Source organism: Budorcas taxicolor, chromosome 22, assembly GCF_023091745.1.
Source record: "Budorcas taxicolor isolate Tak-1 chromosome 22, Takin1.1, whole genome shotgun sequence".
NCBI lineage: Eukaryota > Metazoa > Chordata > Mammalia > Artiodactyla > Bovidae > Budorcas > Budorcas taxicolor.
This window is the reverse complement of record NC_068931.1, coordinates 38,320,560-38,341,894: the sequence shown is the minus strand read 5'-3', so window position 1 is coordinate 38,341,894 and position 21,335 is coordinate 38,320,560. Positions and strand designations below refer to the sequence as shown.

The 21,335-nt window shown below is 45.8% G+C and overlaps 1 protein-coding gene across 1 annotated transcript in view; it reads left to right on the top strand.

Annotated features, from left to right (window-relative positions):
* Window positions 1–21,335, top strand: part of DLGAP1 (DLG associated protein 1) — a 299,073-nt gene that overhangs the window by 234,034 nt on the left and 43,704 nt on the right. Inside the window, exons 6-7 of the mRNA XM_052660275.1 lie at window positions 11,850–12,223; window positions 18,338–18,429. Of these exons, the coding sequence (XP_052516235.1) occupies window positions 11,850–12,223; window positions 18,338–18,429 (466 nt within the window). The remainder of the gene's footprint in view (window positions 1–11,849; window positions 12,224–18,337; window positions 18,430–21,335) is intronic.

The window sequence follows — 21,335 nt, the reverse complement described above, 5'->3', positions numbered from 1 at the left end:
CAAAGAATAATGGGGTGTGTGTATCTTTTTTATTTTTTAATGGCTTTCTCCGGATATATGGCCAGGAGTGAGATTGCAGGATCAAATGGCAGTTCTGTTTTTAGTATTTTAAGGAACTTCCACACTGTTCTTCATAGTGGCTGTACCAATTTGCATTCCCACCAACAGCGTGGGAGGGTTCCTTGGATATTACTCAATGGTGGCAATAACCAAACCCCACTGAAGAGTGGAAATGGAAATGCAGTCTGTAAGTGGCCCTTTACGCCCCCACTGCAAAGGCTAACGGTGTTTGCTGTGTTGTGCGCACAGAGAGAGACGGGGGTTGGGGGGGAGGTTGGGGCCCGGCCAAATTCTCTGGACCTGTGTCCTCATCTGTCAGTGACACGGCTGGATAATGAGGTGTCGTTTGAAGGCTGATCCTGTCATCTGGGAGTCAGTAAGGGGCCGCTGGCGTTCTGTCTGGGCCCAGTGAGCTGGTAGATGGTATTCCACAATTTAACCCACAGTCTTTCCTGGTTTTCCTTTGAGGAAGGGGGTTCCAGGGAGGAAGGAGGAAAGGAGCCGGATGAATAATTAGCTGCCTCACTGCACAGACCAGGCCCTCACATGCCCTGCTTTGCAGACACAAGTAATCATTCCTCCTCATCGTGCTCCAGCCTGCAAGAAGGCGAGCTGGAGGCAGTTTCTTGCTCCTTTGCTTCCTCGCACATCCTGCCTGTCTCCCCAGGTTTGTCTGGAGCAAAAGCTTCTGCTCTAGGCTGAGCCCATCCACCAGACGCTGTGTCCACAGGGCAGCAGCATCACAAGTTCTGCCTTCTCTCTGGAGTCCAGAGAGTTGGCCAGTGAGCAGAGGTTCCTGATCAATTCAACCACAAGTTTCACTCAGCCTGACCTCACTTGGTTTGGACACAGGTCACTCAGTCTGCATGGCCAGCTCACTGTTTCGAGGGAGACCAGCTGGCAGTGTGTGCCCGAGACCCTACCCCCACTTGGTGCCCATCGGTCGCTCTCTCCAGCGGGGGTTGGCGTCCCTGAGGTCTGCTGTATGGCCCAGACACAACCCCACGGCAGAGAGTCCTGCTGGGCTGTTTGGATGGTGGTGTCTCTTGCTTTCCAGGCCCCATGGTACATGTGACACTAGTTCTCATGAAATGAGACCAGGAGTATGAGGAGCCAAAGAATAAACTGTGGCGCTGGAGAAGACTCTTGAGAGTCCCCTGGACTGCAAGGAGATCCAACCAGTCAATCCTAAAGGAAATCAACCCTGAATATTCATGGATGCTGAAGCTCCAGTACTTTGGCCACCTGATGCAAAGAGCTGACTCATTGGAAAAGACTGAGGGCAGGAGGAGAAGGGGACGACAGAGGATGAGATGGTTGGATGGTATCACAGACTCAATGGACATGAGTTTGAGCAGATTCCGGGAGATAGTGAAGGACAGGGAAGGCTGTCGTGCTGCAGTCCACGGAGTCGCAGAGTCAGACAGGACTTAGGGACTGAACAACAACCAAGAGTAAAAGGCATGGAAGGAGCTGAGGGGGAAAGGCAGCTGCCTGGGGCAAGGGCAGTGAACATGTGGTACCTCCCACAGCCATCTACTTGTGCCCCTGGGTAGAGCCCAGCAGAAAGGGTGGAGGAGGTTCAGAAGATAATCCACAGGACTCACTGCTTCCAGCTGATAGAGGTGGGGCACTCACAGTATTAACTCGATGTCAAAAGTCAGCCAGTCGCAGCTGGACTTGGCCAGCACTCAACCAAGGCCAAAGAGAAACTGGTATCGGTGACAGGAGGTTGTGTCACAACATCCAAGGTCACAGACTGGCTTTGCTGAGTATTCATTTTTCTTTCTATCCTTGTGACCTTGCTTTCCTGATTATTAGTCCCTTTTTCTTCTTCTCCAGGAAGTCCCTTCTCATCCCTGTCCCTTCCTTCAGGTAACAAGTATGTGCCACCATTCCACTATGCGCCATGCACGATCCAAGTACTGAGGCCGTCATGAACCACAGACAACAGTGCCTGACCTTGTGATCCTTACATCCTTAACTAATTACTGTCTTAGTCTGGGAGGGGAAAAAATTCAGCTAACAGAGAATATAGGCGAGTGTTGCTGAGAAGTGACTTCTAACAAGAAAGGAAAGCTGGGTGGTGAGAAGCTTAATAGAAAACTGTCCTCCACTCCGGACACCATCCTCACCCCAGGCTTCCCAGGCTTCTTGTCTTCCAAGACTCAGTCTGCTGGAGCCTGAGGAAATGGGGGACCAGCTGCCCAAACAGGAAACTTTACTTCATTCTGTAACCCTGACCTTGAGCCCCAAACCTTCCCCTCCTGTCAGCAGTCCATTCAACCCAGGAAGACTTGCTGACTTGGCAGGGACAAATTTTGAAAACTACACAAAATGTTACAGACATTAAAATAGGAAAAAACAAAATCCCTAGGCCCTAGAGGAAGTGGTATATCTGATTCAGTGGTTAGAAATCGCTTCATAAAGTCATGGAACAAATGGAAGTTTAATCCTAACAGATGACACTGCCAGGGCAGTCACTTGTGTGCGTGGATGACTCAGTAGCACCTGTTGGAGAGGCTGAGAAAATGAGCCGTGAAATCCTGAAGGCATTCCCTGCTAGAAGCAACGGCCCCACCTGGCAAATTAGTAAACTGGGCGTTCTCAACATCCTGCCTGGAACCTTTGTGCCCAGTTCTAAGAAGGTGGTGACTCACCTGAGTTACCGGTCAAATGATTCTTACTCAGAGCCCTCTGTTTTTAACCTTTAATATTAAATGATCGAGGCAACCGCTAGCCAAATGTCCATCTACTTTCAATATGTTCCTTTGAAATGATTGATTTTAGGCAACATTTGGCTTTACAAAGGGCAACCCTCAATTTCCCTAGTGTTTAACAGGTTGCCAAGCTTCATTAAAGGTCCACATTAGAGGCTTTCAACCTCAGTCCCTGGACCTGGGCCTTCTACAATGACTTTCCTCCAAACCTCATTTAACTTCCTTTAATTTACTTAATTAATGGAATTTTCTGAAGGGAACAGTTACTTTGATCTGAACCTCTTTCTTAGTTTCCGGTTAACATTTCCAGAGCAAGACAAGAGATGGGTGAGGGGCGGGAGCTCCCAGCAGCTCATAACTGCAGTTCTCCTCCAAATCAGAGACCTTGGAGGGCGGGAGGAGCCTGAGAGGAAGAAGGTTGGTCGAAAATACTGCCCTTGGCATTTTCGTGGGTGTTTGCCCCACACACAGATAAAAGGGTTGGGGGTGGGGGGACGACAGTGTGCTGCAAAGCAAGTTCTCTGGAAGCTGGGCCTGCAGCTTGGAAATCTTCAGTCATCCTTGCAAATCAACCAACCGGAAACCAGCGATGGGAATTAGAAATGCTTCTACCCTTAAAGTCTCCTGCAAACTAACGACAAATTCAGACACAAATGGAAAATGCAAGTCCCACCCAGCAGGAATCCTCAGTTTCCCAGCTATTCATCCTCACAACCATCCACCTAACCAAAAGGCCACAGCAGTTTTTGCTTTGCACCTTGCCAAGGAAGCAAACACTGCTGCCCTAGGTGCTGGTTGGCGGGGGGCGTTGGGGGGGGGGGGGAATCAGCAACCTCAACCCACAGATCTTACCTTTCAGTAAGGGGAAAAAATTTTGTTGAGGTGATAAGTTAAAAAGCAAAACATTCTGAGTGGTGACTTCCACTCTGCGTTTTTTGAGAAGACCAACGCAGCCCCTGTTGTTTAGCCCAGTAGTCGCTGGGCTACTCTTTTGGGGACCCCATGACTGTAGCTCGCCAGGCTCTTCTGTCCATGGGATTTTCCAGGCAAGAATACTGGAATGGGTTTGCCACATCTTTCGCCAGGGCGTCTTCCCTATCCAGGGATCGAACCCGCGTCTACTGCATTGGCAGGCGGATTCTTTTACCACTGAGCCACCAGGGAAGCCAGTCCCCTGTCCCAGCGTGGCTTACCTGGGAGCCCAGCTTCGGAGTTCAAGGTACATCAATGATCCGAGCTTTGGTCACCAGGGGGCGCGCGCGAGCGGAGCTGCCCGGAGATGCTTCTGTTTTCTCAGACTTTGAGTTGGGAGGCGGGGAAAGGGCAAGGGGCGGAGGGAAGGGTGGGGGTGGCGAGGGAGATGCAGCTGGCTTTCAAAAAAATCCTTTTGTTCTCTGTAATCTTGCCGCTTGCCAGTTTAGAAGGCCAAGGTTGCCACGTTACCTGTTGCCAGGGTCCCGCGAGTGCCTGGAGAAAATGTGGGCGACCGAGGTAGCGCGCGCAGTCCTCGGGCTCGGTGGCTCTGCAGCCCTTTGCCCCGGCTGGGCGCTGACATTTGGAAAGCAGCTGCTGCGATCGCCGAGCAGTTTGGTTGTAGTTGTAACAGAGGAGTGGCAGCGTCTTACATCATTTCCAGGCATGAAGTGCCTGGGGCTTTTTTTTTTTTTTTTAATGACTAATTTTCGTATCCCTGCCTCCTTGGAGTTTGGGACAGTACATGTACTGTGCACGACAGCCTCACCTCAGGAAGCCCAAGGTTTGTAGCAACTTGTTAAAACAACCTGGGTGCCTCTTTAAAAAAAAGCTGTGACTCTGAAACAAACCTTTTCATTCTTCCTTCTGAAAGCAGTGTTGCGTTTGATTAGCCGCGGAGGCTCGCTGGAAGTCGGCTTTCCCCGGTGGAGCCCGGCTGCTATCGGTTGAATAGATCTCGAAGCCAGACAAGCCAGGGCTTGGGGCATTTGTCTGGCATTAGGAAGTGTCTGGAACACTGGTAACTACCAACTGGCCAGTCCTATGACTACAAGAGTTATGACACCGCCCCTCCCTCTGTCCACATCCCTCTCCGCCCCCCTCCACCGCACACAAGCCTGCTTCTCTCTGCTTAACAAGGAGGAAAAGTTTAACTCCTTTCTGCGGTTTACGTGGAGGGTGGCTCTGGTGGAAATCGGTCTCCTGGCCACAGCCCTTGAGCCAAAACTAACCAGGAAAGAGGCCAGCAGAAGCCCTGCCTCCGCGACCCCACCGCCCCCCCAGGAGCCCTGCGCCCAGTCCCCGTCCCCCACAGCCCTCTGATCACCGCCTCCTCACCGTGGGGCCGGCAGGTCGCAGACCGCTGACCACCACACTCTGGGTGGCCTGGAAACGTTAAGCTGTAAATATTTTGAAACAAGGGAGCGATTTTTCCCTGTGTATTTTGTTTTTGTGCAGTTTCTCTCCTTTTGCAGCGTTTTAAGGTCGCAGCTGGGCACCCCTTGCTGACCACTCGAAATGTAGTCATCCTCCATATCTTAGACCCAGACAACTGAGTTAGAAGCAGTTTCCTGGAGGTCCTCTTGGAGAGCATTGTCCTCTACTGGACACGATGTTTCAGGGAAGGTTTACTAGGCAGATGAACACAGGTGGTAAGAGCTGGGATTTGAGGCCCTGTGAGCATCTGGGAGTGGCATGATTCAGCGAAGTTAGTTACCTGCCCTGAGCCTCAGTCTTACTATCAAACAAATGGGTTCAGTGAGATCCATATTCCTGGGTCAGGAGACCATGTCTATTGAATTCTTTTTTAATGGCAATGAAGAAATACCATTTCGGTCCCTTTATATTTTTTTTTATATTTATCTGGCTGCTCTGGGTCTTTGTTGCTGCAGGAGGCATCTTTGCCCTTCGTTGTCTCATGGGATCTTTGCTTGTGGCATGTGAATGCTTAGTTTCGACATGTAGGATCTAGTTCCCTGGCGAAGAATGGAACTCGAGGCCCCCTGTATTGGGAGCACAAAGTCTTAACCACTGGACTGCTGGGGGAAAGTGTGAAAGTGAAATAAGTGTTAGTTGTTCAGTCCTGTCCAACTTTTTGGGACTCCATGGACAGCAGCCCGCCAGGCTTCTCTGTCCATGGGATTCTCCAGGCAAGAATACTGGAGTGGGTTGACATTTCTTTCTCCAAGGGATCTTCCCAACCCAGGAATCAAATCTGGGTCTCCTGCTTGGCAGGAGGATTCTTTACCATCTGACCCACCAGGGAAGCCAGACAAAAGAAAGCAGCCATAATGATTAAATCAATAGCATAATTTATTTTTCAAGTTCCACTGAATAGAAGGACCATGTGCATTTTTTTAATCAATCTTTTTGAGAATGTTCCTCTTAAATGAAGTGTTTCCCTTACTGCATGTAAGCCCCTCACTTTCTGTTTCTGTCTTGACGAGATTTATTAACTTCCCCATCCTTGGGCCTCACTCTACTACACATCTCCTAGAGCTCAGACCTCAGTGGATTCTTTTTCTTTTTTTTAGACAGAAGGCTTTATTTCGTTATTTGTTTTGGACTGCATTGGATCTTCGTTGCCACATATGGACTTTCTGTAATTTTGGGGAGTGTGGGCTACTCTTTGTTGGGGTGCTCAGGCTTCTCATTGCAGTGGCTTCTCGTGTTGGAGAGCACAGGCTCTAGGGCATGTAGGCTCAGTAGTTTTGGCGCATGGGCTTAGCTATCCCATGGCATGTGGAATCTTCCAGAACAGGGATGAAACCCGTGTCCCCTGCATTGGCAAGCAGATTCTTAACCACTAGACCACCAGGGATGCCCCCTCAGTGGATTATAAATCATTTGTGGTGCTGAATCGTGAAAGCAGAATTTAGAAGAAGGGGGGGGGAAAGACAGAAGGAAGTGTTCAGTTTGCAAAATGAAGAAAGAGTTATGCTGAGAAAATTGGGGGATGTAGTTGTCTGAGTTTTGTCCTCAAAGTACGATCTAAGAGATCTGAATTTTTTTTAACTTCCTATTTGATGACTGACAGGTGGTACTTCTTTGACTCCAATAACCCTGACAGAATCATGCCAGGCTATACACACCAGTAAAAATCACAGTAAAACCCCTGAAAGAACAGCTATGACAAACTTAGCATATTAAAAAGCAGAGACATCATTTTGCTAACAAAGGTCCATATTGTCAAAGCTATGCTTTTTCCAGTAGCATATACAGATGTGATAGTTGGGCCATAAAGAAGGCCAAGTGCCAAAGAATTTATGCTTTTGAATTGTGGTGCTGGAGAAGACTCTTGAGAGTCCCTTGGACTGCAAGGAAATCAAACCAGTCAATCCTAAAGGAAATCAACCCTGAATATTCATTGGAAAGACTGATGCTAAAGCTGAAGCTCCAATACTATGGCCACCTGATGTGAAGAGCCAACTCCTTGGAAAAGACCCTGATGCTGGGAAAGATTGAGGGCAGAAGGGGGTGACAGAGGATGAGATGACTGGATGGCATCACTGACTCAATGGACATGAGTTTGAGCAAACTCTGGGAGATGGTGAAGGACAAGGAAGCCTGGTGTGCTGCAGTGCATGGGGTCATAAAGAGTCTAACACAATTGAGCGACTGAACAATGATGACAACACTGAAGCCTCTGGGGTGTGAGACCCCATGGCAGACGGTTCCCTGTTTCAGAGGCAGCCAGTCACAAATTCTCACCTCCTTTGGGCACTGGGGCTTGACCAACCTGTTGGGGAAGCAATGTCCCAGGGTTTCTTTCTGTCCAGTCTGACCCTAGTAGATGCCTAACATCGCTGCCGCTGCCCTAAAAGTCCCTGTTGGTCCAAGCCTCCAGTTCCTTCAGTTCAGTCGCTCAGCAGTGTCCGACTCTTTGCAACCCCATGGACTGTAGCACACCAGGCTTCCGTGTGCATGATCAACTCCCAGGGCTTACTCAAACTCATGTCCATCGAGTTTATGATGTCATCCAACCATCTCATCCTCTGTCGTCCCCTTCTCCTCCTGCCTTCAATCTTTCCCAGCATCAGGGTCTTTTCCAATGAGTCAGTTCTTCACATCAGATGGCCAAAGTATTGGAGTTTCAGCTTCAGCATCACTCTTTCCAGTGAATATTCAGGACTGATTTCCTTTAGGATGGACTGGTTTGATCTCCTTGCAGTCCAAGGGACTCTCAAGAGTCTTGTACAACACCACAGTTCAAAAGCATCAGTTCTTCAGTACTCAGCTCTCTTCACAGTCCAACTCTCACATCCATACATGACTACTGGAAAAACCATAGCTTTGACTAGACGGACCTTTGTTGGTAAAGTAATGTCTCTGCTTTTTAATACACTGTCTAGGTTGGTCAGCTTTTCTTCCAAGGAGCAAGCGTCTTTTAATTTCATGGCTGAAGTCACCATCTGCAGTGATTTTGGAGCCCCCCAAAATTAAGTCAGCCACTGTTTCCACTGTTTCCCCATCTATTTGCCATGAAGTGATGGAACCAGATGCCATGATCTTAGTTTTCTGAATGTTGAGTTTTAAGCCAATTTTTTCACTCTTTCACTTTCATCAAGAGGCTCTTTAGTTCTTCTTCGTTTTCTGCCATAAAGGTGGTGTCATCTGCACATCTGAGGTTATTGCTATTTCTCCCAGCAATCCTGATTCCAGCTTGTACTTCATCGAGCTTGGCATTTCTCGTGATGTACTCTGCATATACGTTAAATAAGCAGGGTGACAATATACAACCTTGATGTACTTCTTTTTCCCAATTTGGAACCAGTTTGTTGTTCCATGTCCAGTTCTAACTGTCTCTTTCTGACCTGCATGCAGATTTCTCAGGAGGCAGGTGAGGTGGTCAGCCTCCAGAATCATTGACATGATTCCTATTGACATGGAAGAGATGATAATGGTCACTAGATGGCGCCAAGTTGCATTTGGCCCTATGAGGAGGTGTAGCCAACCCCATCATTACTCTAGGAATAATGTGACACTTCCCACCCCCACCCCAAGAAGGCAATGGCACCCCACTCCAGCACTCTTGCCTGAAAAAGCCCATGGATGGAGGAGCCTGGTGGGCCACAGTCCGTGGGGTTGCTAAGAGTGGGACACGACTGAGCAACTTCACTTTCACTTTTCACTTTCATGCATTGGAGAAGGAAATGGCAACCCACTCCAGTGTTCTTGCCTGGAGAATCCCAGGGATGGGGGAGCCTCGTGGGCTGCCATCTATGGGGTTGCACAGAGTCGGACACGACTGAAGCGACTTAGCAGCCCCAACCCCCCCAAATCACAGGTATCACATTGTGGCAGGATTTTTACTGTAAATCACAGCAAATGATATGATACTGTATTTGGCTGTGTTATCCTGTTTTGATTATTCATGCTGAAAGGAAATAGCTGACAAGCAATCAAAAGATTATCCAGAATACCAGACATCTGATGTTGGAAGGTGGCATTTCATTTTGTTGGTGTATCAGTGGGCAGAATGTGTGGAGAACCCATTTTGACAAAATAATGAGTTCACACTGTAGGAGAACTCCCAAGATGATCTATTTTCTTAGATCAGATGGTGACTCAGGCGGTAAAGAATCCACCTGCAGTGCAGGAGACACCAGTTTGATCCCCGGGTCTGGAAGATCCCCTGGAGAAGGAAATGGCAACCCACCCCTGTATTCTTGCCTGAAGAATCCCGTGGACAGAGGAACCTGGCAAGTTAATAGTCCATGGAATCACAAAGAGTCAGACACGACTGAGTGACTAACACACACACCCTAATGATGGTCACTCCCTGTCCCACCCACTCTGGTCTGCAGATGAGTAAGTGACACTGAGTGTTGTCCCCTCCAAAATTCCTGGGAATCGGAAGGTAGCTCCCTTGTGGTTACTGTGCAGGAAACTCAGTCAAGTGAGGGGAGCCATCAACCATGCACCTGTCTGCATCCCTTGGCCTCCCTGTGCTCTTGGGGAACCTGAGCCCAGCCTAGTCCTGCTCCAGCTCTGCCTCCACTGGCCACCGTGAGCCTCTGCTGGCCTTATTATCTCTCAGGTACCTTAGCTAAAAACTGTGGAGGATGGAGTGCAGACTGCTGAGCTGTGTCCAAATGTAAAGCTGTGTGACTCATGCAGAGCTGGGATGGAAGGTTTTCCTGGGGGAGCATCTGCCAGCCCCAGGTAACTAAACAGCAGCTACATGTCCATTATTCTCATTGCCTCCGCTTTCTGAGCACACGTGATACCGAAATGTGACATCTGTGCTTTCCTCTTCCTTCAACTCTCAGATAACCCCTAGGACGTAGTAAAGTATCTCTGTCCCTGTCTTTTATGGGTTAGGAAATTATGCCAAATCACAGGGCAGCAGAACAGCAGGACAGAGAAAATCAATCTTCCTGTCCACTGTTCATCACAGGACACTTTTTTTAGTGATCTCCAGAGACACCCTGAATATTGAAGCAAGTATTTCATTCAACTAGATAGCCCAAGTGGCAGTTAGAACCATGGGTAACTAACTGGCATTTGGTGTTAGTGTTAACAACAGTCCCAAAGGGAAAGGCTGGGGGTGGGGCTGGGAATGAGATGGGGGAGAAAGTGAAGGAAACACCATAGTCTGAACCACTTTTTAAGGGGTCTGTGGAAAGCTGGTTAAGGACTTGTTCTTTACCGAGGGGCTAGTTCACACTTCGAAACTTCCTTCATTTCTTTGTTTTCCTCCATCGTGCTCCATACATGCAAAGCTGAGAATAGTGTATCCAGCTTCGTCAAGACCCAGGGGTCATCCTCAGATGCTTGCAGGGAGGGGCTGGTGGCTGCACCGACCCAGGCACCCAGTTTGATCACATCCCCTGAAGGACAGCGCTTCAGGGAGCGGGCTCCTATGGGCTGCCTGAGGGCTGGTCTCCCACTAAGTGAAAGTGAAATTTACGTTGCTCAGTCGCACCCGACTCTTTGCGACCCCATGTACTGTAGCCTACCTGGCTCCTCCGTCCATGGAATTTTCCACACAAGAGTACTAGAGTGGGTTGCCATTTCCTTCTCCAGGGAATCTTCCTGACCCAGGGATCGAACCCGGGTCTCCCACATCGCAGGCAGACACTTTACCGTCCGATCCACCAGGAAGTCCAATCTCCCACTAGCGGGTGCATTTTTACAATATTTTACATATTTTATAATAGGAGATGTACGTGCAGTGTCCTCCCTCTCAGAAACAACACCACAACTCAAAACATAAGTTTATATAGTGAGCATATACCCGGAAAAGGGAAGGAAGGAAAGGAGGAGGGGGGGAGGGAAGAGAAAGGAAAAGAAAGGCAGGAAGAAAGGGAGGAGGATCTGAGTGCAGGTGAACACCATTTGCAGGTTATGACAGTGTGCTGGGGAAGGCGGTGGCAACCCACCCCAGCATTCTTGCCTGGAGGATCCCAGGGACGGGGAGCCTGGTGGGCTGCCGTCTACGGGGTTGCACAGAGTCGGACAGACTGACGACTGACCCGACTTAGCAGCAGCAGCAGCGTGGCAGTGTGCTCAGCTCACCCCTCCCCAACCCCCTCCTTCCCCCTCCAAACCCCCTCCACCAGCACTTTGCCCTGTTCTCAGGGTTAGAACACACAGGCTCACAACCTCTTTGCTTTCTTCTTTTTTCCAATGTTCTTTTTTTTCTTCAATGTTCTTTATGAACCGCCAGAATCTTCTCCATGAGTTACTTTGCTCAGTGTTAGCTGTGGTTAATATTTTCCCAAGAAGGCAGACTGCCCCTGGCCTCATCTGTGTTACTCATTATTTCTCAGGGTTCCCTGTTGCCTGGGAAGATTTCTACAGATGGCCAGTCCTGTCTGTTTTATGTCGGTTCATATTAATCTCTGTTTCAGAAACTTCCATCTCAGAGATTGGTGTTTTTCAGTCCTTCTCCTTCAGTCCTGTGGGGGGTGTCACCTTTAAGGAGGCCCACATCTGCCCCCTAAGCAGGGACCTTAGTCTATCAACAGACCTGCTTTCACGTTCAATGTCTAGATGTGTTTTGTGGGCCCTAATATCCAATGGGTGTCAGTTACAGTATCAGCAGTTAAAACCCATGCAGAAATCAGTGTCTTTGTTTTCACTGTCTTCCAGTGTCATCTTGCATTACAACATATAAGAAGACACCACCTCCAGTCCCACCCAGAACTACCACGAAACCTTTCATTTCTATCACAGCCCAGAGTAGCACAGAGTCAGCCCAGGATGCCTACATGGACGGACAGGGCCAGCGAGGGGATATTATCAGCCAGTCTGGACTGAGCAACTCCACGGAGAGCCTGGACAGTATGAAGGCTCTGACAGCCGCCATCGAAGCCGCCAATGCCCAGATCCACGGCCCTGCGAGTCAACACATGGGCAACAACGCCACCACCGCCACCACCACCACCGCCATGGCTACTGTCGCTGCAGAGGACAGGAAGAAGGACCACTTCAAGAAAAACAGATGCCTGTCCATTGGGATCCAGGTAACAGCCTCCCTTTCTTAAAAAAAATTAATTAATTAGTTACATGTTGGGGAGCTTCCCTGGTGGCTCAGCTGGTAAAGAATCTGCCTGCAATGCGGGAGACTTGGGTTCAATCCCTGGGTTGGGAAGACCCCCTGGAGAAGGCAACAGCTACCCACTCCAGTATTCTGACCTGGAGAACTCCATGGACTGTATAGTCCATGGGGTTGCAGAGTCGGACACGACTGAGTGAGTTATTTTTGGCTGCTCTGGTCTTTGTTGCTGCGCACAGGCTTTCTCTAGTTGCAGTGAGCAGGGACGACTCTCCATTTGCCGTGTGAGGGCTTCTCGTTGCGGGAGCTTCTCTTGTTGGGAAGCACGGGCTCAGTAGTTGTGTTGTATGGGCTTAGTTGCTGCATAGCATGTGGAATCTTTGCGGACCCCTGGATTGGCAGGCAGATTTTTTTTTTTTTAATCTTTATTGACTCTGTTACAATATTGCTTCGTTTTATGTTTTGCTTTTTTGTCCACAAGGCATGTGGGATCTTAGCTCCCTGATGAGGGCTCGAACCTGCACCCCCTGCAAAGTCTTAACCACTGGACCACCAGGGAAGTCCCGGCAGGCGGATTCTTAACCACTGTACCACAAGGGAAGTCCCAACAACTTCACTTTCTGTCCTTTGAAATAGGAACCCAAAATCAAGAAATGTAAACTTTTTGTTTTCCAGAAGGTTTGCTCTCTTGCCATTTTGGATGATGTAGCCATTGTAGAACCACTCTCAAATTATTGGCTCTGGACTCCCCTAAGTTAAATGTAATTTTAGGGAGTTCCCTGGTGGTCCAGTGGTTAGGACTCCACGATTTCACTGCCACGGGTGCAGGTTCAAACCTTGGTCAGAGAACTAAGATTCTGTAAGCCATGTGGCCGCCCCTGCCCACCCCCCGCCCCCGCCAAAAAAAAGTGATTTAAAAAAATTATGAAAGTGTTTTGTCAATAAACATTATTAGCAATTTTTTTCCCAAAAATATTCCATTTTTTAAAAATTGAAGAATAGTTGATTAGCTGCTTTTATTTTTGTTCTTCAAATTGAATGTTGTGAGACAAGGGGATGATAATTAAACAAACATGGATGCAATATCAAACATGAAGTGCCCTCAATTCCTGATGCACATTTGGAGTCTCAAAAAAAGAGTGGGCATCCAAGAAAAACCTGGGTTGCTGGGTGGTGTTACGGTGTGTTTGATGCTACTGAGTAACCATATGAGAACAAAAATGGGAACTACTTCACACAGACGTGGGAGTGATTACCAGTGAAACCAAAAGGGACGGAGAGCGTGGAAAGCAATAACTCACATCACAGCATCGTGAGGGAAGAATGTGCGCCAGGGTCAGTGTGATTGTGGGTTGCTTAATCATACATGTCATTAAAAAGGCAGAGACTCTTGGCAGGCTTCTCAGCTCACATCACTGTTTTCTGCTGTCAGGTGATAAGATCAGACTGATTCTTGGGCTGATCAGTTCAGCTTGGCTTACCCTGCTGGAAGGTTCCTTCCATCCATGTAGAAGAGTCATTCTTTCCCCCCTGCTTTTTTTTGTTGTGCTGTACCATTCTGCAGGTGCCCTTTGAATAATAACTTCCTGACATGGCGGCCAATAAATCTGTCCATGCTGAACCAACTCTAAGGCACATCTGAGAGCGGGCATGGGGTACGTTTTCACAGCGATGATGGATGTTTGCCATCCACTCTGCAGCGTCCACTTTGAAAGGGCAATTAGACTTTCTCTGGTAGCAACAACTCAGATGCTTTTATGTAACCCACAGGTTACCATGGCACGAGCTGTCAGGCTTCCTACAAGAACTTGCAGCACTGGTGGCTTGGGACCAGGTGACCTTGCAGGAGGCCAGGGTCTGGAGCCAGCCTCCACCCACCCTCACCCCAACCACATTCCAGGAGCTGATTCCCTCCCACCGCCCAGAGGATTCTGAGGAGTGGGGAAGAGCAGAGGTCCCGCCTCTGTGTTGTCCCAGGCAAATTATTTCATCTTCCGGAGTCTGTTTTCTAATATAGCCCACCTAGGGTTATTTGGAGGACTGAGTTTACAGAATGCAGCTTTCTGTGAGGGTTTCAGTTAGGGATGATGAAAAAAGATTCTGGGGATAGATAATGCTGCTGGTAGTGCAATGATGTGGATGTACTTAATGCCACTTAAAATGGACACTTAAAACAGGTTAATATGGAGAATTTTATATTATGTCCATTTTGCTGTTGTTCGTTTACTTGCTAAGTCGTGTCCAACTCTTTGCGACCCCATGGACTGTAGCCAGCCAGGCTCCTCTGTCTGTGGGATTTCTCAGGCCAGAATATTAGACTGGGTTGCCATTTCCTTCTCCAGGGGAGAAGGAATAACCAGTCAGTTCTCCTTTCTGGAGAAAATTAATATTACCAGTATTTGCATCTCCCTGCAGGGTTATTTTGCACACGTGCTTAGTCGCTCAGTCATGTCTGACTCTTTGTGACCTTGTGGACTATATAGCCCACCAGGCTCCTCTGTCCATGGGGATTCTCCAGGCAAGAATACTGGAGTGGGTTGCCATGCCCTCCTTCAGGGGATCTTCCCAACCCAGGGATTGAACCCAGGTCTCAGGCATTACAGGTGGATTCTTTACTGTCTGAGCCACCAGGGAAGCCCAAGAATACTGAAGCGGGTAGCCTATCCCTTCTCCAGGTGATCTTCCTGACCCAGGAATTGAACTGGGGCCTCTTGCATCTCAGGCAAATTCTTCACCAGCTGAGCTACCAGGGAAGCCCTATTTTGCGCATAGTCAACCACATATGTTTTATTTATACCCTTTTTTTTAACCCAAATATTAGCAGCATATACCTCTCACTAGTCTATATCTTGCCTTTTTTTTCACTTAACAATTTAAAGGTAATTATTTATCAGTCTTATTGTTCATTTCATTTAAAAGCTTCTGTCTTATCACTTTCTAGGTCCGCTGGTTGGTTAGGTAACTCTCCAAATAATAAAGCATTCATGCACTATATGACATCCAACTTGTATTATTATTATTATTAGCCAGTAAGATGGAACTATTCTGAAATTCACAGAAAATATTGAGAACAAAGACGTTGTTTCAGAGACTGCACTGCTTCTTGAATATATGGATATTTTAGTGAGCCAAAGAATTGTTCTTGCTCTTCTTTGACCCTTTTTCACAGCTACAGAAATTATTATGAGAGGACTGCAAGCTTTATATGGTTGTCTCATCCAGCCCCTACACCAGCCTTCTGGTATAGGTGGTATGATCACCTCTACCCTAGAAATGAGAACCCAACATCACACATCTTGTGTTGACAGAGCCTAGATTGTACCTTCACATTTATTTTTAATTAATTTATTTTTTATCTTTTGGCTATGCCACATGGCATGTGGGATCTTAGTTCCCTAAGCAGGGACCAAACCCATGCCCCCTACATTGGCAGCTTGAAGTCTTAACCACTGGACCATCAGGAAGATCCCTATACCTTCGCATTTAATGTGACCACATGATGCAGCTTCTTTGATGAAGAATAATAATAGAAGGCAGAAGGAAAAGAGGGTGCCAGAGGATGAGATGATTAGATACCATCACTGACTCAAAGGACATGAACAAAGTCCACAAGATAGTGGAATACAGGGAAGCCTGGTGGGCTGCAGTCCGTGGGGTTGCAAAGAATCGGACATGACTTAGCGACGGAGCAACAAGTACACTACAATTTAGGCTACAAAATGGTCATCAAATTTCATTGCACTGAAATCCAACTTAAATCTGAATCCCGCAGATATGTGAGATTATTACTAAGTCCTCGGACTCCTTCTCACAGTTTACCTTTTTAGGGTCAGGATTCTCAAATCTTTTCCAACATTTTAAATTTAATCTATATCTAATAGTCAACATTATAATCATTTACTTCACAACCTATGCGAACTTAGGCCAATTACTTAATAGTTTCCTCATCTGGAAAAGAATTTAGAAATATGTTGCAGGATTAATTAAATCTCTGTCCTGAAAAAAACTAAGAACGCCCATGGCAGATGATACAATTTTAGCATCGTTTGGATAATCATCTTAAAGGAGGATGGGCTTCCTTGGTGGCTCAGCTGGTAAAGAATACGCCCAAAATTCGAGAGACCTGGGTTTAATCCCTGGGTTGGGAAGATCCCCTGGAGAAGGGAACCGATACCCACTCCAGTATTCTGGCCTGGAGAATTCCATGAACTGTATAGTCCATGGGATCATAAAGGGTCAGACACCACTGAGTGACTTTCACTTCACTTCAAGTTATTATCACTGTTACTTTTTTTGCTCATTCTCTGGTGGCTCAGATGGTAAAGAATCTGCCTGCAATGCAGGAGATGTGGGGTCAATCCCTGGGTTGGGAAGATCCCCTGGAGGAGGAAATGGCAACCCAGTCCAGTATTCTTGCTTGGGAAATCTCATGGACAGAGGAGCCTGGCAGGCTACAGTCCATGGGGTGGCAGAGTCAGACACGACTGACTGACTAACATTTAAAGGAGGATAATACTAACAACTCAGCCCAATATTTATTGAGCCCTTAGTAGGCCAGGCACTATGTTTTGAACTTTACATATATTGTACCCATCAGTTTGTATTATAACCTATAAAGTACCAATGCAACAGCAACTATTATTATTAATTATTTTAAAAAAGTTTAAATAGATTACCCCACACACTATATGAGAGAGGTGACATTTGTCAATATTTGGATCTAAGGGGATTAAAGTCAGAGATAGATTTACTGGCAATGACTAAAGCTTAAGAAGATTACAACACTTTGATGCAAATAAACTATGCGTCTGGATGTGGAGGGCAGCCCAGAACAGGACACAGCAGCCTCCTCTGCCGTCCTCGGACCCCTGCTTCCTTTCCTTCTCCTTTTCTCAGGGCATGGAGCATCCTGGTTCTTTTTCTTTTATGGTTGTACTGGGTCATTGTTGCTGCATGTGGGCTTTCTCTAGTTGCAGTGTGTGGGCTTCTCATTGCAGTGGCTTCTCTTGTTGCAGAGCATGGACTTTAGGCACATGGACTTCACTAGTTGTGGCTCTCAGACTCAGTAGTTGTGTTTTAGTTTTATAAGACTTACATTAAATTGTTTTTATTTTTAGAAAAGAAATAATTTATTAAGAAAAAAGATGAATAAGACTGACTGCTCTGAATAGTCACAAAATTTGTTTCATATTTGGGTTGGGTCTGATCTGTCACATAAGCTATCAGTTATATTTAGATATATTTTCTATATGAATTATAACATACACATAGCTATTTAGAAGCTATGGAGTGATATCCAAAGTCAATTCCCTAATTTAAGGGGGAAAAAATGAAGTACTCTACAATTTATCTTAATAAGTTTACAGCTAAATATCCCAGTATCAACAATTCTAACTACAATAAGTGAAATTTCTTCCTTCTTTTCTATTTTGTTATGTGCAAATTCAAAACTGTAAAAAGCACAATCCCATGAGGTGAAAGTGAAAGTCGCTCAGTCATGTCTGACTCTGTGACCCCATGGACTGTAGTCCATGGAATTCTCCAGGCTAGAATACTGGAGTGGGTAGATTTTACCTTCTCCAGGGGATATTCCCAACCCAGGGATCAAACCCAGGTCTCCCTCATTGCAGGTAGATTCTTTACTAGTTGAGCCACAAGGGAAACCCAAGCATACTGGGGTGGGTAGCCTATCCCTTCTCCAAAGGATCTTCCTGACCCAGGGATCGAACAAGGGTCTCCTGCATTACAGGTGGATTCTTTACCATCTGAGTTATCAGGGAAGCCCATCCCATGAGGTACTTCCTCCTAATATAGTGCTCACAAGTAAGTACATCCTAACAAATCTCTGCAGGAATCAGACATTTATTGGGCAACTTAGGAGTGAACAAAACTGCATTTTATTAAGATCAGCAGAGTCAAAGTGCACGCTAATTATGTAGTGACGCTGTTCATCAAATACACAAAGATTGAACACATTACCAAACATTCCAGTAATACTACAGATGTTTCTAATGAAATGAGACTTTGTTTTTCAAGCAAGATGACTAAAATAGAGCACCTCTACTTGTGGCTGTTTCTTCAGGTGGATGATGCTGAAGAACCTGACAAAACAGGGGGAAATAAAGCACCCAGTAAGTTCCAGTCCGTAGGAGTGCAAGTAGAAGAAGAGAAATGGTGAGTCTACCGTTCATCCTCTTTCATCTTGATGTTGGCAAGTACAAAAATACAAGTATTTTTTCCCATGATAAACCTTCAATATTCAGTGATAATTCCCATTAGCTTCTGGGAGCATTAGAGGGTAAGCCTAAGTCAGTATTAGCTGTTCCTTTCTCTGTTAATACTGGAGACCATTTTATTTATGTTTTAGCTAGAATAGTAGTGCATGCTAAGTTGCTTCAGTCGTGCCCGACTCTTTGCCACACTATGGGCTGTAGCCCGCCAGGCTCTTCTGTCCATGGGATTCTCCAGGCAAGAATACTGGAGTGGGTTGCCATGCCTTCTTCCAGGCGATCTTCCTGACCCAGGGATTGAACCCACATCTCTTATGTCTCCTGCACTGGAAGGTGGGTTCTTTACCACTAGTGCTACCTGGGAAGTCCCAGAATAGTAGTATTGGGGCCCAAAATAGGCTTCAATAGCATGATGATTAGTTTGAATTAAAATTACTTAAGGAACAGCCAATGCAAAGAATGATACCTTTACCTTCTCTAGAATCCCTGAAAGCAGGAAATAAATCTTCCACATGAAAGGTGCCCTTCTTGTACTGGGAGCTGGAAAGATATTGTTATCACCAGAGACAGGATTCAGGGCCGAGAAGCCTGCACTCTTGTTATTTCTTCATTAAATCATTACCCAAGTCCAAACTCTGCTTAAATTCCTTACTAATTAAACACCCAAACCTGTTTCTTTGTCCTGTCACTCCCTCTCAAATTTATTGCTTCTTTGTCTACAAAGTAAAAGGCTATTTGCTTTGGCCACTTCTTAGGTTCCATTTCTCTGCGACCTCTGTGCACACAAATTAAATTTTTCTTTTTCTCCTGTAAATCTGTCTTGTGTCAATGTTATGATTGGTCCAGCCGCAGAAACTCAAGAGAGGAGCAAAGGGGAGCCTCTCCCCTCTCTGACGGCAGAACAAGCACATCCCGTTCACACATACATAAGAGCATTGTGTGAAGTACCGCTGTGTCCCAGACTACTCCTCTTCAGAAAGCTTTCCCATCTTAGATGACAAGACGTTTTAAGAGAAGAGGACTTTCTCTTTTTTTTTCTTCCTTATTCCTAGAACTAAATAGTGGCTCATGTTTACCATGTGCTCAAAGAATGATGAACAAAAGAACAAATGAGGAGTAGGAAGAAGACTTCCTGTCATTACGCAGACAGGAGTTTCTTTAGGGTGCTCTTAAAAAAAAAAAAGCTAGATTAAAAAATTTTTTTTAATTTATTTATTTTTGGCTGCACTGGGTCTTCATCACTGCACACAGGCTTTCTCTAGCTGCAAGATGAGGGCTTCTCATTGCGGTGGCTGCTGTTGCTTCAGAGCACAAGCTCCAGGGCGCACAGGCTTCTGTAGCAGCTCAGTGGATGTGGAAGACACAGGTTTAGCCGCTGTGCTGCATGTGGAATCTTCCCAGATCAGGGTCAGAACCCGTGTCCCCTGCTTTGGCAAGCGGACTCTCAACTACTGGACCACCAAGAAAGTCCTTTTAGATTGCTCTTTAAAATATGCTTAGAGTCTTAGTATCCAGAAGTAAGAAATTTAGAGTTTGAGAAGATCACTGAATCCAGAAGCTGAAGGGAACTTCTGAGGTCAGCATCTTCATTTTATAATGACGATTTGGTCCAGAGAGGTAGGTGAGTTTCCCAGTCAAACTGTGAGGACCATGATGGATGGGACTATGTTTACTGATAACACAGAACCCTCAGCTTCCAGATCATGCTTTTCATATACTAAGTATATAGTTAACTGTTGACTGGATGGGGGTAAGAATGCAGTTATCATAGGAGAAAGAACTCTATATCCTAAATCAGGAAATCATTTCGACTTTGTCACTAACTTTTTAAGTGTTAATTAGGAGAAATCACTTGGATGTCATTCATCCATCCATTCATCATCTATCCAATCAATAAATATCTATGGGGACTTCCCTGGCAGTCCAGTGGTTAAGACTTCAGCTTCTAAAGGAGTGGGTGCGGGTTTGATCCCTGGTTGGGGAGTTAAGATCCCACATGCTTCGAGGACAAAAAACTGAAACATAAAATAGAAGCAATATTGAAACAACTTCAATAAATACTTTAAAAATGGTCCACATCAAAAAAAAAAAAAATTCCATCGAATATCTCCTATATGCAAGGCCCCATGTAACATAAACTTAAATCTGAGCATAAGCCATGTTTCAGTTCATGGAACGGGTCTTATTTTATAGTCTCTTAGTTTGACACTACCCTTGCATCTAAAAGATTTTCCATATATGTACATATAACATTTTATATTATTATATTTGATATAATTATACAATGCTGGAAGCCCAGATAATTGGTACAGTCCTTCTAGAAATTAATATGACAAAAATTGGTGATAATTATACATCTATCCAGATACATCGACCCAGTAATTCCTTTTATGAGGCAATCCTAAATGAAATCACTCAGTGAAAGGGAAACAACTATGGAACATTATCTATTATTGTAAAAAAAATTATCAATTGTCAAATGTCAAGTAAAACAAGAATGCTTTTGTAAATTATAGCACATTGGCAAGACAGGCTATTATACAACTATTAAATATGATTTGTAAAGAGGATACGGAAACATGGGAGAAATTCCCATGGTACAATGTTAAGTGAAAAAGAGGACATAATACCCACATATAATATTCACAAAGATGGACAAGGACTGAAACATAATCTGTAAAAATTGTAGATTTAGGAGTGAATTTTTCCCCCCTTTACTCTAAAATGTTTAATTATTATATCTACTTCAAGTTATAGTAATCATCATTTTCAAACCAACCTTCTGATACATGTTCCTTTCACGGTTTTAGAAAATGTTTTGAAAAAAATGTAATGACTTCCCTGGTAGTC